This window comes from Phoxinus phoxinus (assembly GCF_949152265.1).
Source record: "Phoxinus phoxinus genome assembly, chromosome: 15".
NCBI classification, from domain to species: domain Eukaryota; kingdom Metazoa; phylum Chordata; class Actinopteri; order Cypriniformes; family Leuciscidae; genus Phoxinus; species Phoxinus phoxinus.
In genome coordinates, this window is record NC_136890.1 from 10,532,344 (window position 1) to 10,548,114 (window position 15,771).

At 36.4% G+C, this 15,771-nt stretch overlaps 1 protein-coding gene across 1 annotated transcript; it reads left to right on the forward strand.

The window, feature by feature from the left end:
- Positions 1-937: 937 nt before the first annotated feature.
- On the forward strand, positions 938-15,564 carry LOC307011897 (eukaryotic translation initiation factor 2 subunit 2-like). The gene is made up of 9 exons (XM_079637983.1): positions 938-1,659; positions 1,922-2,099; positions 4,359-4,459; positions 5,356-5,422; positions 6,160-6,254; positions 6,383-6,531; positions 7,432-7,488; positions 7,572-7,657; positions 14,607-15,564. Exons 1-9 carry the CDS (start codon positions 1,645-1,647, stop codon positions 14,780-14,782), a joined length of 924 nt encoding a protein of 307 aa, XP_079494109.1. The 5' UTR covers positions 938-1,644; the 3' UTR covers positions 14,783-15,564.
- Positions 15,565-15,771: the final 207 nt, after the last annotated feature.

The window sequence follows — 15,771 nt, forward strand, 5'->3', positions numbered from 1 at the left end:
TCAACACAAAAATGTGTTAAGGAGCACAAAAGGAAGCTTCTGCCATGACCGTCCCAGTTCCCTGACCTGATGAGTGGAGTGAACTGAAGAAGAGAAGCAACAACATGGATCTGGGAATCTGAAGGATCTGGAGAGATTCTGTGTGGATGAATGGGCTCTGATCTCTTGTCAGTTGTTCTCCAAACTCATCAGGCATTATAGGAGAAGACTCACAGCTGTTATCTTGGCAAAAGGAGATTGCAAAAGGGTATTTAATAAAAGGGTATGAATAATTGTGGCCAACGTGTTATGGAGAAAAACATTTATTTAATAATGTGACTCCCCCCCCCCCACACACTTTCAATTATTTTACTTAAATGAAAGGTTAGACTTTTGCCAATTTTTTTTAATGAAAAATCAAAAGGATAAACGATGCAGATTTATTTTTTACAGCCATTTTTGATCATATTTACCAGGGGTATGATTAATTCTGAGCTCGACTGTACAGCAGAGCATTTCATTTTACACATGGGGTACTTTTTTTATCCCTGTATTAACCAAACCCATATTAAATATTTGCTGCCAAAAAAAGCTTTTTTTGTTGTTGTTTTGTTTCATAGAACGTTTGAAAAGTAACTGACACTGCTGGAACTTCAAACAGGTTATATGGTCAGATGAAACAAAACATGTTTCTTTTTTTGGGCAAGTGGGAGCAGCGTCAAGTTGAATCAGTGCAAAAGTCTATATAGTATATGATTATGTGTATAACAGTATATATAGGCTATATATTAAATAACAGGCTATATATGATTCATGTTTTGTTTTAGTATGGAATCTATTATGTATTAATTTATATAGGCCTAGTAATAAGTGCATAAGAATAAACATTAAGATTAATTCAATTTCACTAATTAATTAATTAATTAATATATATATTAAACAATCTCCTGTCACCTGCAGGTCTCCTGTCCTTGGGAAATAGTGAAGATGACGTGATTGCCCATAACTAACATACAAGTTTAAGAACATACAAATACAAAAAAACTGAAACACGGTATTTAACCAAGGTAAACATAAAGCTAACGTTAGCCAGGAATATGTTCACAAGGCAGGCAACGCTGACACCACACCTTATAATATTCGCAGATTTTTATCTTTTAAAAACAACATTGGTGTAACTACATACACATACTACATTAACATGTCGGTGTATTATATAGATACTGTAAATCAATGCATTTATTGACTACAAATGACCAAAAATCACGGTTCTGTCTCTGTATGTATTTGAATATCCGCCGATTCACTTCCTGGAACTATCTGAAGTCTACGCGAATCACGCATCACGTGACGGCCGATCAAGCATTTTGAACTTCCGTTGTCTGCTGCTGGGTACAAGGTGGTACTAAAAAAAAGTACCAGGTACTAGGTAACTTTACTGTAGTGTACACAGTGGAACCCCTTCAAAAAGTGAGCCGTAACATGCAGTGGAAAAGCGCCTGTCGTTGAGATGAAATAGTTTTGTCGTCGAAAGAACGCTTGCTAAGCTCACGTGTGCTGATGCAAGAGGACAGTGGATAACGTTAAGAGTAACAGTAACGTTAGTCGCAACCGTGCGAACGACATTTAACAGGACGAACATCATTGATATCTAATTCAATCATCATGTCAGAAGACGAGGTAACGTACTGTGGTGGTCTATTTGTATTTTGGTAATATTCAGTTGAGTGGAAAATTTGATATTCAATGTTGTGACTTTGGGATAGTTATGAGTGCAGTTACAGTATTGATTATAACGTGCTATAGGCTGCATTTGGTGTTTTTTTTATTGTATTATTACGTATTTCTAGTTGTATAAAATGCAAATAAACTAATAAACAAAAAAAAACTAATAAAGAACGCATGCTTTAGCAAATGATTCTGGTGCCTTATGTGTCCTCAGGTTTTATTCGACCCTACTTCATCAAAGAAGAAAAAGAAGAAGAAGAAGCCCTTCATGCTCGACGAAGATGGAGATGGGCTTGGAGAGGAAACCCAACAGGTCGAACAGAGAGAAGTTGAGCCTGAAGCAGGAGAGGAGCGAGACATGGACCCTGAAGATGATGATGTCAAGATAAATGGTGAGAGAGATGATGCAAGTTTGATAATTAGTTGTCATTTTATTATCATAAACCATTAAAGGGATAGTTCACTTTAAAATTTAAATTCTGTCATCATTTACTCACCCTCAAGTTGTTTCAAACCTGTATTAATTTATTTCTTCTGCTGAACACAAAGAAAGATATTTTGAAGAATGTCAGTAACCAAACAGTAGTCTGTACCCATTGACTTCCATAGTGGGAAAAAAAAATACTATGGAAGTCAATTGGTACAGACTACTGTTTGGTTACCGACATTCTTCAAAATATCTTTCTTTGTGTTCAGCAGAAGAAATAAATTAATACAGGTTTGAAACAACTTGAGGGTGAGTAAATGATGACAGAATTTTAAAGTGAACTATCCCTTTAAGTGTTTTGCTTTTCTCTTGTACCGTGGCAATGGATTTATTCATGTTTCTCAACAAATGTATTTAACCTGTTAGCCTTCAGCGCCATTTTTGAAAAATCCCCAGAAATTGCATTCTGAACCTAAAACAGATTCAGTTAATTGACCCTTTGTCCTAAAAGCACAAGCATGATCTCATTTGAAAGCTGACACCTGGCACTTTATTGGAAATGTAGAATGAATTATTGTCATAATGAAAAAAAAATTATGAATAGCTTCAAAGTTGTGTAAGTTATTAGAAATGTATTTTTATGAAACATCTTCATGAAAATTAAATTGAAGTTGGCCCGTCAGCACTCTAGAAATGCACTCCAGCTAAAGCCACATGTCTGACCATGTTATATTTAAAATTTGAAGGTGATAAGTCTAAAACTCTGTATTTTGTTAAATGTTTTTCAAGATCATCTCAAATGACTTTATTTTGAATTGACTCTAAAATGCAAACTTGTGTTTTTGTCATCTATTAGCATCTATTCAGTCTATTGTCTCTATTTTTTTGTGGTGCAAACGAGCCCCATTCAGTGTCAGTCTCTCCTGCACTCATTCACACCTCTCCAGCCGGCTTATGGCCATAAATATGCTTTTCCCTTGTCTCCATTATAATGGCTAACGATCTGGCTATTCACGCCGTTTCACCCCCTAATTTCTTTCATAGTTCTCACATTTCACATTTATAACTGTATCAAATGCCTTTCTTAAATAAATAAATATTTCAGTAAGCATTCCGATTTAGAAAAAAATCATAAAAAATAACAGCTAGATGGCAGGTGCAACTAGAGAGCTAGCTAGCATGTTAGCTTAGCACACCATCAATACACGACAATTTATGAGATTAAAACCCTTGTTTGTGCTCCAAACTTACTTTAAAGCGCAAGTCGAGTGTTTTAAATAATCTTCTATGAGCTTATTTGGCTTCAGAAAAGAAAATCAGACAGAAAATAAATGAGTTTATGTTATTCTGCACTATTGTAAAGTCTATATAGATTAGCATTACATTATACATATAATCTATTATTATAAAAATACCTGACATGGCTCGAAGAACACAGGTAAATCAAATATCATTGCAATCATGTTTATTGTCTTCAAAACATCTTTATCTGCATGTTACAACGATCTCTGAAAGCTAGCTGTGTTTATGTAAGTGACGTCCTGGAAGGTCACATGGTAGGGCTCTTCTTCATGTGCAGTGCATCCGTATATGGATTATTCTGTGTATCTCTGGCGCCCTCAGTCTTCTGTATGGTTTGAAAACACAGTACATCAGAGTATCCAGCGCGCATATGATTACATGGACGCATTTTGATATAAATTCAATAAATATTATTCCTGTCTATAGAAATCTGATGTAAACCTATGAGAATATATCAATATTTCTCCAAATCTGCACATTTTTGAGCCAAAAGCCCTGAGGAACGTTGTTTTGTCACGCGTTCTCATGACAACACCACCGGAGTTTTTTTATGAATGGACGCGCTGATGCTCATAATTCACATTAAAGGTATCGACTCATTTTTTCATTACATAAATCCTGACACAAATTAAGACATAACTGTCACTATAAGTTTCTCAGAATACAATAGTGGTCAAATACTGAAACGTGAGACTTATATATTTTTAATGATGTATAGTTTGTCAAGGTAATAACATTAAATCTGATAGTAACTTTGAACTATTTAAAAAAAAAAACGCTTCAGAGCGTCCTCGCTCTGGTGAAGGCTAACAGGTTTTAAACCACAACCCTGAAAAGTTAATTGCATGTGTGAAGGAGTTTGTCTATAATGTGCCATTTGAGATTGGACCTTTATGACACTGTTCTACAACTATCTTTACAGAGCCTTCGGATGATTTAGATGATCTGAACTTCTCAAATAAGAAAAAGAAGAAAAAGAAACCAAAGAAGGTGTTTGAAAATGACATTGAAGAAGGCATGAAGGTTAGCAGTTGTTTATAAGGATGTTGTCAGGGAATTGTTTACCGAGTTTTCTGTGACCAGTAGCCTATATAGCTGGATAATTAAACGGGACCCTCTTTCAACTGTCTATAAGTACTATGTACTAACACTTAAATGATTTGTCCATCCATTCATATCATTATTTAAAAAAATATTTATGTGTCCTCGTAATCTTTAATCAAAAACATTTTTAAAAATCTGTTTGCGTTTCACTTGGACATGCAATGGGGAAGAAAAGACAATCGCAACTTCTGTTTTATTGCCGACTTTAATCACTTAGAGTGTGCTGCATAACAAATTTTATTATTTAAAAAATCAGACCCAATTCATATTAAGCATCTTTAACTACTTTGTACTAACGTTTAAAATTAATAATTTGATAGAATGCTCTTATTAGGGATTTTCACACCTGAAATGGTTGACCCCGGGTCATTCTTAACCCTGGGTAAATGGAATCCAAGGACACACCCAAGGTGGTAATGCGACCACAACGCGAACTCGCGAAGCGGTTAAGTGCAGTGTGAAAAGCCCTATTTTGTGCATTGTCTTTTTTTAACTGGTTTGTTCTTTCTTTCTTTCTTTTACTTTATTTATATAGCACAATTAAACACAACAGAAGTTGACCACTGTGCTTTACATAACAAAAGAAACAAGAAACATGAAAAGAAGAGTAAAATATCAATTAAACAATATAGTTAAACCCACATTAAAAATTTAGAAAAATTCCCGGTCCGGTTATTGAAACAAACTGTCTAAAAGAACAAGTTTGTGGAAAAAGAATTGGACTTCCCATCACCAATGTGCCCATTAAGCATATTTTATTGTATTTGATAGTTCTTCTAACAGCTGTTGACTCTTTTCATTTTATTGGTGACCAGGAGCTGAGAATTGAGGGAGACCAGCAGGAAATAATGGAGGAAGATGATTTGGACTTGATGCTTCCAGGTAAAAAAAAAAAAAAAGTGGAATTTTTTGAGGAGAGAGACACTGTGGAAAAGATGGTATGAACACACTTCATTTAATTAGAATGTGCTGCATAATTCATACAATTAAAAAAAATTATAATAAAAGTTAGAAGTTACAGTGTGTGTATAACAGTTGGCATGGACTGCCATCACACCAGCCTCAAAACTGGCTTTAACAGATGTTTAACAACATCTCAGATCAGTTACATGTAACTTTTTTGCAAGTCAACTTCTATTCTACATATGTTTTGTTATATATGTCAGCAAAAAAAAATACGATCCAGATCCCTAATTCCATTACACTGGTTGTCGGACTGCTACAGAATTGATTTTAAAGTTCTTTTAATGGTCTACAAATCTCCAAATGGCTTGGCGCCATCTTATCTTACTGATCTCTTGTCGGAACATTGCTCGGGGAGGTCTCTGAGATCCTCAAACCAAGGACAAAACGTTCCAAGGACAAAATTAGATTTTAGAGGTGACCGGGCATTTGTAGTTGCAGCGCCAAAACTGTGGAACGGTCTGCCTGTTACTATTAGAACGCTACAACAGTAGATAATTTAAATCAAAACTTAAATCTGTTAAGGGTTTTAATGCACCACAACATGATGTACTGTTTCAAATTATGACTCTTCTAATCACAGAGTTTGACATATATATTTTTTGTGCTGATTAAATATTTGAATGTCTGAATTCTTCGCTTATATTTTATTACAGTCATCGAGGATGATAAAAGCACAGAAGGCATCACATTCAGTTCACAGTCAGGCCAAGCATGGGCAGGTTCGAAGAGAGATTACACTTATGATGAGGTATGAAGTTGAATCATATGATGAGCACTTTCTCTCTTTTTCTACCGCACACACATCACTCTATCCAGTGTTTGTTACAAGGTTTTCCTTTAATTTATTACATTATTTACTTGTCTGCGTCTTTACAGTTGTTGAGCCGGGTGTTTAACATCATGAGGGAGAAAAACCCTGATATGGTTGCAGGGGAGAAGAGGAAGTTTGTGATGAAGCCGCCTCAGGTGGTCCGAGTTGGGACAAAGAAAACATCTTTTGTAAACTTCACTGACATCTGCAAACTGTGAGTGCAAACACTTAGCATGTCTGTTGAGTCTGGGTTCTAGAGAAAACTAGGAATGCTTACAGTCTTTAAAAAAAAAGAAAAGAAAATTTTGACAATGTATTTTCTAGGAAATAGTACAATGGATGATATATTGGTCAGTCACACATTACGCTATTTTTGTCCTACCTTTTAATGTATTCAAAAATACATTACAAATACAGCTGCACAAAAAATTCATACCAACAATGACTTGAATACAAACATTTTTGTTTGTCATTTTTATTTCTTTGAAGCATGTTTTAATTTCTGAAGATTCAATTTAAAGGGACTTGTCAGGGTGAGACAACTGTCCTAATATCATAATAAAATAAATCTGCATTAAAAGGATCAAATGAATATTTGAAAAATATTTGTCTGCTAAATCAAAATCAAGTGCACTAAAATGCAAACAAACAAACACAAAAAGTATAAGAAATGAAAAACATACTTGTAAAACCCTCATGACTCTATAAGGTAATTTTTAAAATTGTCAAGAAAAAAACTAATTGTTAATGACATGATGTTTCTATATTAATAAATAACCGAATTATATGACATATACATTAAAATATAAAAGTAAAAATAATTCATGATATTTGTATAAAAAAAAACTTTTAACATTGAAAAATATATTTAAAATCTTCTTGATTTTATATTATATTTATATTTTGAAAAGGTGTGTACACGCATGTATTCAGAATGTGGATAATGGAAAAGTTTGTGAGTTTATGGAACCAAACAGTGCAAACAGTACCTTTTCTTTCATTTGTACCCTTTTTTTATCATTTACCAATATGTAAATATAATCAAACCAGTGATTCTAGTTTATTGGCCCAATTTTGTCTATTAAATTTGCATGTTTACTTTTTTCATCTTCAGGTTGCATCGACAGCCCAAACATCTTTTGGCATTCCTGTTAGCCGAGTTAGGAACATGGTGAGTTTTTAATTGCATTTCCATAATTGTCGGATGTGAAAAAGTGATTTTCTCTAACTAAAGAAATGTCTTCTTATATCTAGTGGCTCCATAGATGGAAATAACCAGCTTGTTATCAAAGGACGCTTTCAACAGAAACAAATAGAGAATGTCTTGAGAAGATATATAAGTAAGTCAAATATTTTGAATGTATGAATGCAAGGGAGTAGTTTTTGTCTTGTGTTATGTTATGAAAAATAGCAGCCTACACATAGAAACTATAGCTACAACATGTCACAGTTGTAAATTAAAAACGATTCCCTTTACAGATTATCTATTAAAATTTCTATAAACAAGTTAAGCCGCGTTTCCACCGAAATTACCCGGAACAATTTGTCCAAGGAACTTTTTTCCCAGGAACTTTTTTTTGCCCCAGACCGGTTGCTTTCTGCGTTTACACCGCGGTCTAAAGTACTGGGAAGATTATAAACTGCGCGCAACTGCTCCTCCCAGTCTGCGGTGGACAGTAATCAGTTTTGAGCGCCACATTTATAATAAGTATGGAGGGGATTCAAACTGTGCTGCAGTTGTTTGTGATGTATTGGTTTACTAACGAGGTAATTAACAAAACGGCAGAAAAGAGACGAGCACTGATACTAAAGCGTGTTAAGAAAGCTCGTAATGCTATAAAATTAGACGATGCGGACATTGACCGTGAGACGGCTGGGACGAACGGGCAGAAAATTTCCTGTTACACAAATACGCTTAAAGGGTTAGTTAACCCAAAAAGGAAAATAATGTCATTAATGACTCACCCTCATGTCGTTCTAAGCCCGTAAGACCTCCGTTCATCTTCGGAACACAGTTTAAGATACTTTAGATTTAGTCCGAGAGATTTCTGTCCCTCCATTGAAGCTGTATATACAGTATACTGTCCATGTCCATAAAGGTAATATAAACATCATCAAAGTAGTCCATGTGACATCAGTGGGTTAGTTAGAAGTTTTTGAAGCATCGAAAATACTTTTTGGTCCAAAAATAACACAAAATAAGACTTTATTCAGCATTGTATTCTCTCCCGGGTCTGTTGTCAATCCTTCACAGTTACGCTGATGGCGTAAGACGCTGATGACGTGTTATCTGGTGCGCTCGAGCTTCATTTATAGACTGAGGGAGACGCACGCTGTAAAAGTGTCTCATCCGCGACATGCACATTTACGCACCATTAAAAAAATGATATCCACGCAAACAATGTAGAATAGCTTGAATATAACGTGCGTCTTCCTCAGACTGTAAACGAAGCTCGGGCGCACCAGATAACACGTCATCAGCGTCTTACGTCAGCAGCGTCACTGCGGAGTCCTGAACGCAGATTGACAACAGACCCGGGAAAGAATTTAATGCTGAATAAAGTCTTATTTTGTGTTATTTTTGGACCAAAAAGTATTTTCGATGCTTCAAAAACTTCTAACTAACCCACTGATGTCACATGGACTACTTTGATGATGTTTATATTACCTTTATGGACATGGACAGTATACTGTATATACAGCTTCAATGGAGGGACAGAAATCTCTCAGACTAAATCTAAAATATCTTAAACTGTGTTCCGAAGATGAACGGAGGTCTTACGGGCTTAGAACGACATGAGGGTGAGTCATTAATGACATTATTTTCATTTTTGGGTGAACTAACCCTTTAATAAAGCCTGAACCTCGTCGTCGGTCCAGCTGTGTTTTTTATTTATTTATTAAATTCCATATTTGCAGACAGACAACTCTTACTGCATGAAGCCACGAACCACAATAGATTTTTTTTAAATGCCGGTTAAAATAGAATGCTGCGTGTAGTCATCCAATCAAAATGCGGCGTGGACATAACCAATCAGCATGTTCAGCGCACAAGTCCCACCCCCGAAAGTTCCTGAACTTTGAAAAAGTACTACCTCGCCAGCAGGGACTTTCGGAGGGGGAAATATTTACCCGGAACTTCATTTAGACCCTGGTTCCTGTGGTGTAAACACACCGAGTACCACCCCAAAGTTCCTAGTTCCTAGGGAAAGTTCCCGCGGTGGAAACGCGGCTTTAGTCAAAATATACCACGAGAACGTGATCAATTCTAGTAAAGGTGTTCATGAGTAGTTTAAAAAGCTTTCTAATTTATTTTGGTGCAGGATGGGTTTCTCCTCTTTTAATCAGCCTTTTTAGTTTATGTCGCTGTTTTAGATCATGTTTGACATTCTCCATGGCATTTTAAAGTGGTAAATATAATTTAAATGGGTTGCTCACTTTTGGAGCGCGCTGATGAACCTATACTTGTTTTGGTTATTATACACCATACACCAATAACCAAAAACCACACCCCAACCCCACCCACAAAAAAAATACACTCCTGTATGAATATGTAGCTGGTGTTACAATATTACATGCTAATATACAGGGGTTGGACAATGAAACTGAAACGCATGGTTTTAGAGAACATTAATTTATTAGTATAATAAATTATAATTATTTATAATTAGTGTAGGGCAGGGATAGGCAACTGTCCTGGAGGGCCACTGTCCTGCAGAGTTTAGCTTCAGTCCTGATAAAAACTCACCTGCCTGTATCTCTCTAGTAATCCTGAAGACATTGATTGCATTATTCAGGTGTGTTTAATTAGGGTTGTAGCTAAACTGCAGGACAGTGGTCCTCCAGGACTGAAGTTGCCTATCCCTGGTGTAGGGCCTCCCTTTGCGGCCAATAAGAATCAATTCGTTTTGGGTATAATTGATACAAGACCTGCACAGTGGCCGGAGGGATTTTGAGCCATTCTTCTTCCAGAACAGTGTCCACTAGGTCACTATGTGATGCTGGTGGAGGAAAACATTAACTGACTTGCTCCTCCAAATTACCTCAAAGTGGGGTCTTTCACGCAAAATTAACGCGGCAGCGCATCTAATATAGATTTGCCATTTCACATGGCTATGAACGTGATGTTGCACATATATTTCAAGTATTTGATGCAGCTTTTCACCTTTTTTAGAAATTGAAAGATAATAAAGAAATAGTTTGATAAGTGAGATCTCTACATTATGATGCATGATGCATCAAGCACAGTAGGTAATACAGCTCAAACCATCACTGATCCACCTCCCTGCTTCACTCTGGGCACAGAACAGTTTGGGTGTTAAGCACGGATCTATATAGAGAACTGGTTTGCTCATGATGTCATAAAAAGTGAATTCGCCATATTGGTTTTCCCTAGGAAGCTCACGCCTTCCATTGAGTTAAAAGAAAATTATATGATTTTTACTGAGAAAACATTGGCTAACGAGACACCGGTTTTATAAGTATCTTAATATCAATGCAAACGTTCTAAGCATGTATGGTTATTTGTTTAAAGTCGGGAAGTTCTCCTGCTTATTAAAACGTTTCGTTCATGTTCATTACAGTAGTGGACATCCACTCGGCGGGCGGACGAGACACTTCAGCATATGTATTACAAATGTCAAAGTGCGCATTCTGAATTCGGAATAAAGATATATGCCGTGTAACCTGAAATCGCCTTGTACGGTTGTGTTTATGGATTTAAATTGTGTAATTAATTGTTTTTTCAATTAATAGTTAATAGTATCTGTTAGTAATTCTAGTAAAAACGCCATAGAATTTGTGCTGTCTTTAAGAGTCTGAAATAGATGTTGCTCATTCAGGAAATAAAATACAACTTATTCAGACAAATAACACTGGCTGCTTTATTTCCAAGATGGTGCATGGTATTGGATTTTAATATAATATAGTATAATTATAGTATATAATTTTGTGTTAGATCGGTTACCTGTGTCAGTGCAGTCTACTGCACTGTTATTCCCTCAGAACTGTGCAGTAGACTCACACATTAACCAATTCAATATATGACTTATCCTCTCAAAAAGACAATAACATGGATAACATCTGAAGTAACAATTTATTTACATGTATCATAAAACTAATCCTGTGATACTGAGATGCTGCAAATTTGGTGATTTTAGGTCAATGTTTTGGCTGTAAATCAATGCATTCTGTCAGTAGGGAATAGTAAGATGGCCGCTCTAACTCTTCCGGTGGCTTCACCGCCTACTGGCAGTTTAGAACACAATGAGCAATCCAGTCATTATACAGATCAGTGGTGTTAAGCCTCTTTGGGGCTTCTCCACACTGTAACTCCCACGGATTGTGGGAAAGAAAGTTAAGGACATGTTTTACATTGTCTACAGCCCAAGATTTGCACTGTTGGCACCAATGAAACCGACATTTGGCAATGACATGAGTGTCCAAAGGTTTGGATATAGCCGGCGACCATGAAAATTGAATCTGGTGCGCTCCCGATGAACAGTTTTGGTTGAAACGGGAGATTCGAGGAGCGCATTTAATTGTGCATGGTGGTATATCAACATTATCCTGGATGCCATGGCTCTTGATACACCATAAAGGCTAACTCTCCTGGTCACAGATCAACCAGCAAGACACGCACCAACAATTTGTTCTCTTTTGAACACCTGATGTCTCCCATTATGTTGTGTGGGTAGGGCTGCGCAATATATATCGAATTTATCGAAGTATCGCAAATGTATATATCGCAATATTCATATCGCAACAGCTTGCAATAAATGGGGTCATGAACAAAAGACAAAGTTTTTTTTAGCTTTAATAAGTATCAGGATATATTTAATTAATACAGTGAAAACTAAGCAATGTTTTATTTTTATATTTTATGATTTAGTATCTTTTATTAAATAAACCTAATGTAGGATAACCTGAAACCCTGTGGTTTACACTGATGTTAAAATAACACTTCTTATGCTACAGTAAAACACTGATGTTCACTTTCAGAAGTTAGAAGGATGTTTTCTTGTCATAAAAAGAATGTGAAACACATGTAGGTTATATCATTTTAAATATATTTTAAAGATAATTTAAGTTTATTTTACACACTTTAAGCATTATCGTATCGCATATTGAATATCGCATTATTTAAGGAGTTATCGCATATCACATTTTTCTTCAATATCGCACAGCCCTTTGTAATATTTTATGTACAGCTGTGCTATTGCTCTGCTAATTCAACCTTTTACTCTGTCTTACTAGTGGAATGTAAATTCAGTGAAGATTGACCATCTATATATGCACATACAGTCAGGTCCATACATATTGGGACATCGACACAATTCTAATATTTTTGGCGCTATACACCACCACAATGGATTTGAAATGAATGAAATGAAATAAACAATATTAGCTTTAACTGCAGAGTTTCAGCTTTAATTTGAGGGCATTTACATCCAAATCAGGTGAACAGTGTAGGAATTACAACAGTTTGTATTTGTGCCTCCCACTTTTTAAGGGACCAAAAATAATGGGACAATTGGCTGCTCAGCTGTTCCATGGCCAGGTGTGTGTTATTCCCTCATTATCCCATTTACAAGGAGCAGATAAAATGTCCAGAGTTCATTTCAAGTGAGCTATTTGCATTTGGAATCTGTTGCTGTCAACTCTCAATATGAGATCCAATGAGCTGTCACTATCAGTGAAGCAAGCCATCATTAGGCTGAAAAAACAAACCCATCAGAGAGATAGCAAAAACATTAGGTGTGGCCAAATCAACTGTTTGGAACATTCTTAAAAAGAAAGAACGCACTAGTGAGCTCAGCAACACCCAAAAGACCCGGAAGACCACGGAAAACAACTGTGGTGGATGACCGAAGAATTCTTTCCCTGGTGAAGAAAACACCCTTCACAACAGTTGGCCAGATCAAGAACACTCTCCAGGAGGCAGGTGTATGTGTGTCAAAGTCAACAATCAAGAGAAGACTTCACCAGAGTGAATACAGTGGGTTCACCACAAGACACACCATTGGTGAGCCTCAAAAACAGGAAGGCCAGATTAGACTTTGCCAAAAAACATCTAAAAAAGCCTTCACAGTTCTGGAACAACATCCTATGGACAGATGAGACAAAGATCAACTTGTACCAGAGTGATGGGAAGAGAAGAGTATGGAGAAGGAAAGGAACTGCTCATGATCCAAAGCATACCACCTCATCAGTGAAGCATGGTAGTGGTAGTGTCATGGCGTGGGCATGTATGGCTGCCAATGGAACTGGTTCTCTTGTATTATGATGTGACTGCTGACAAAAGCAGCAGGATGAATTCTGAAGTGTTTCGGGCAATATTATCTGCTCGTATTCAGCCAAATACTTCAGAACTCATTGGACGGCGCTTCACAGTGCAGATGGACAATGACCCGAAGCATACTGCGAAAGCAACAAAAGAGTTTTTTTAAGGGAAAGAAGTGGAATGTTATGCAATGGCCAAGTCAATCACCTGACCTGAATCCGATTGAGCATGCAATTCACTTGCTGAAGGGAAGAACAAGCAGGAACTGAAGACAGTTGCAGTAGAGGCCTGGCAGTGCATCACCAGGGATGAAACCCAGCGTCTGGTGATGTCTATGCGCTCCAGACTTCAGGCTGTAATTTACTGCAAAGGATTTGCAACCAAGTATTAAAAAGTGAAAGTTTGATTTATGATTGTTAATCTGTCCCATTACTTTTGGTCCCTTAAAAAGTGGGAGGCACATATACAAACTGTTGTAATTCCTACACCGTTCACCTGATTTGGATGTAAATACCCTCAAATTAAAGCTGAAAGTCTGTAGTTAAAGCACATATTGTTCGTTTCATTTCAAATCCATTGTGGTGGTGTATAGAGCCAAAAAGATTAGAATTGTGTCGATGTCCCAATATTTATAGACCTGACTGTATATAGACATTTCTTACACTATATTGATCAGTATTTCAGTTTTATTGTTCAAACCCTTTATGTACTGTGCCATTACCTCTCATCAAACACTCCTAGATACAATTTAATTTGACCATGTTCAGATAAACTGAATATCACATCTTAAACATTTTAAAAGCAGTTCATGTATGCTGTAACCATTAGCACTTGATTGATTTAACTGTCCATGCAAGTGAAACATCTTTCTGTCATTTGCTATGGAGTCGACACATACATCTTTCCCTATGATTTATGCTTTGTAATCTTGGTTAAATAAGCCATAATTGTGCAGCCATAGTTTCATTTAAATGTCAAATTAAAATTAAATTTTCTCTTTTTCGCAGAGGAATATGTGACTTGTCATACCTGTCGTTCACCGGATACAATTCTGCAGAAGGACACTCGTCTCTACTTCCTGCAGTGTGAAACCTGTCACTCACGTTGCTCTGTAGCCAGCATCAAGACTGGCTTCCAGGCCGTCACTGGCAAAAGAGCCCAGCTTCGAGCCAAAGCCAACTAATACAAGCACCCTATTCTGGCCTCTTCCGCAACTTTCTTTTCTTCTGGAAATGTTATATTGTTGTTTTTTACCCGCATTCAGCATATCTGATAACCAGAGCCTTTTTCTGTATAGTGAATGTTTCCTCTCAGAGCAGTATTTTTTCAAAGAAAAATACAAGAATATAATTGAATGGAAACCAGAAATAGGTTCATATCCTTTCTCGCTTTTGAAAAATGAGCCATAGCCTTTTATATAGAACTTTGTTTTATTAAAGGAAAACTGATTCTCCAAATGTCAACTTGTGTTTTTATGGGACAGTAATTTCACAAGATGTTTAGACTGGATTCAAGCGAGTGTTTTGTGATCCAGGCATCCAGCAAAAGTGTGACTTCGAAAAGGAGAACACAGTTTCTAATTAATTACACAGACAAATACATATTGTGCGGTTTTCTTTAGTAGAACACTGGACAGCAAGTGTTTGGGCATGTTTCACAGTGCTTAGATGGAAATAAAGGCTTTTTGTTTTTAAATAAACATGAAAATCTGGGGGAAAAATCACTTGTTTCTTGCTTATCATTGATGCATTCATGAATTATTTGATGTGCAACACCACATAATATAATTACTGCAGCCAGTTTCTCTGTCCAAACAAGGCATTCCCTCTTTAAATCTGGATCTAAATCAGCAAGTATCGCCATTTGCAGAATGGGAATGGGCCACAACTGAGATTCAACTCTGGCTGATAGAAAATTAAAAAGAGTTGCCTGTTTGTAGTTCATGTGTTTCAAATTAAAATATTTAAAATAGAATTACAGTTTTTATTGAAGTCAAGAACAGTGATTGTGGGGAAAATCTGATACCATGCTGGAGAGAAACTCAATCTTGCTTTGAAAGAAGATTAAGTTTTTTCCTTGCATACTACATTTATGTTACAGAAGCACACTCAGACAAAGAGGATGAAAGTAAACAGGAGGTTTATTAGACAACAATGAACAGTGATGAAGCAA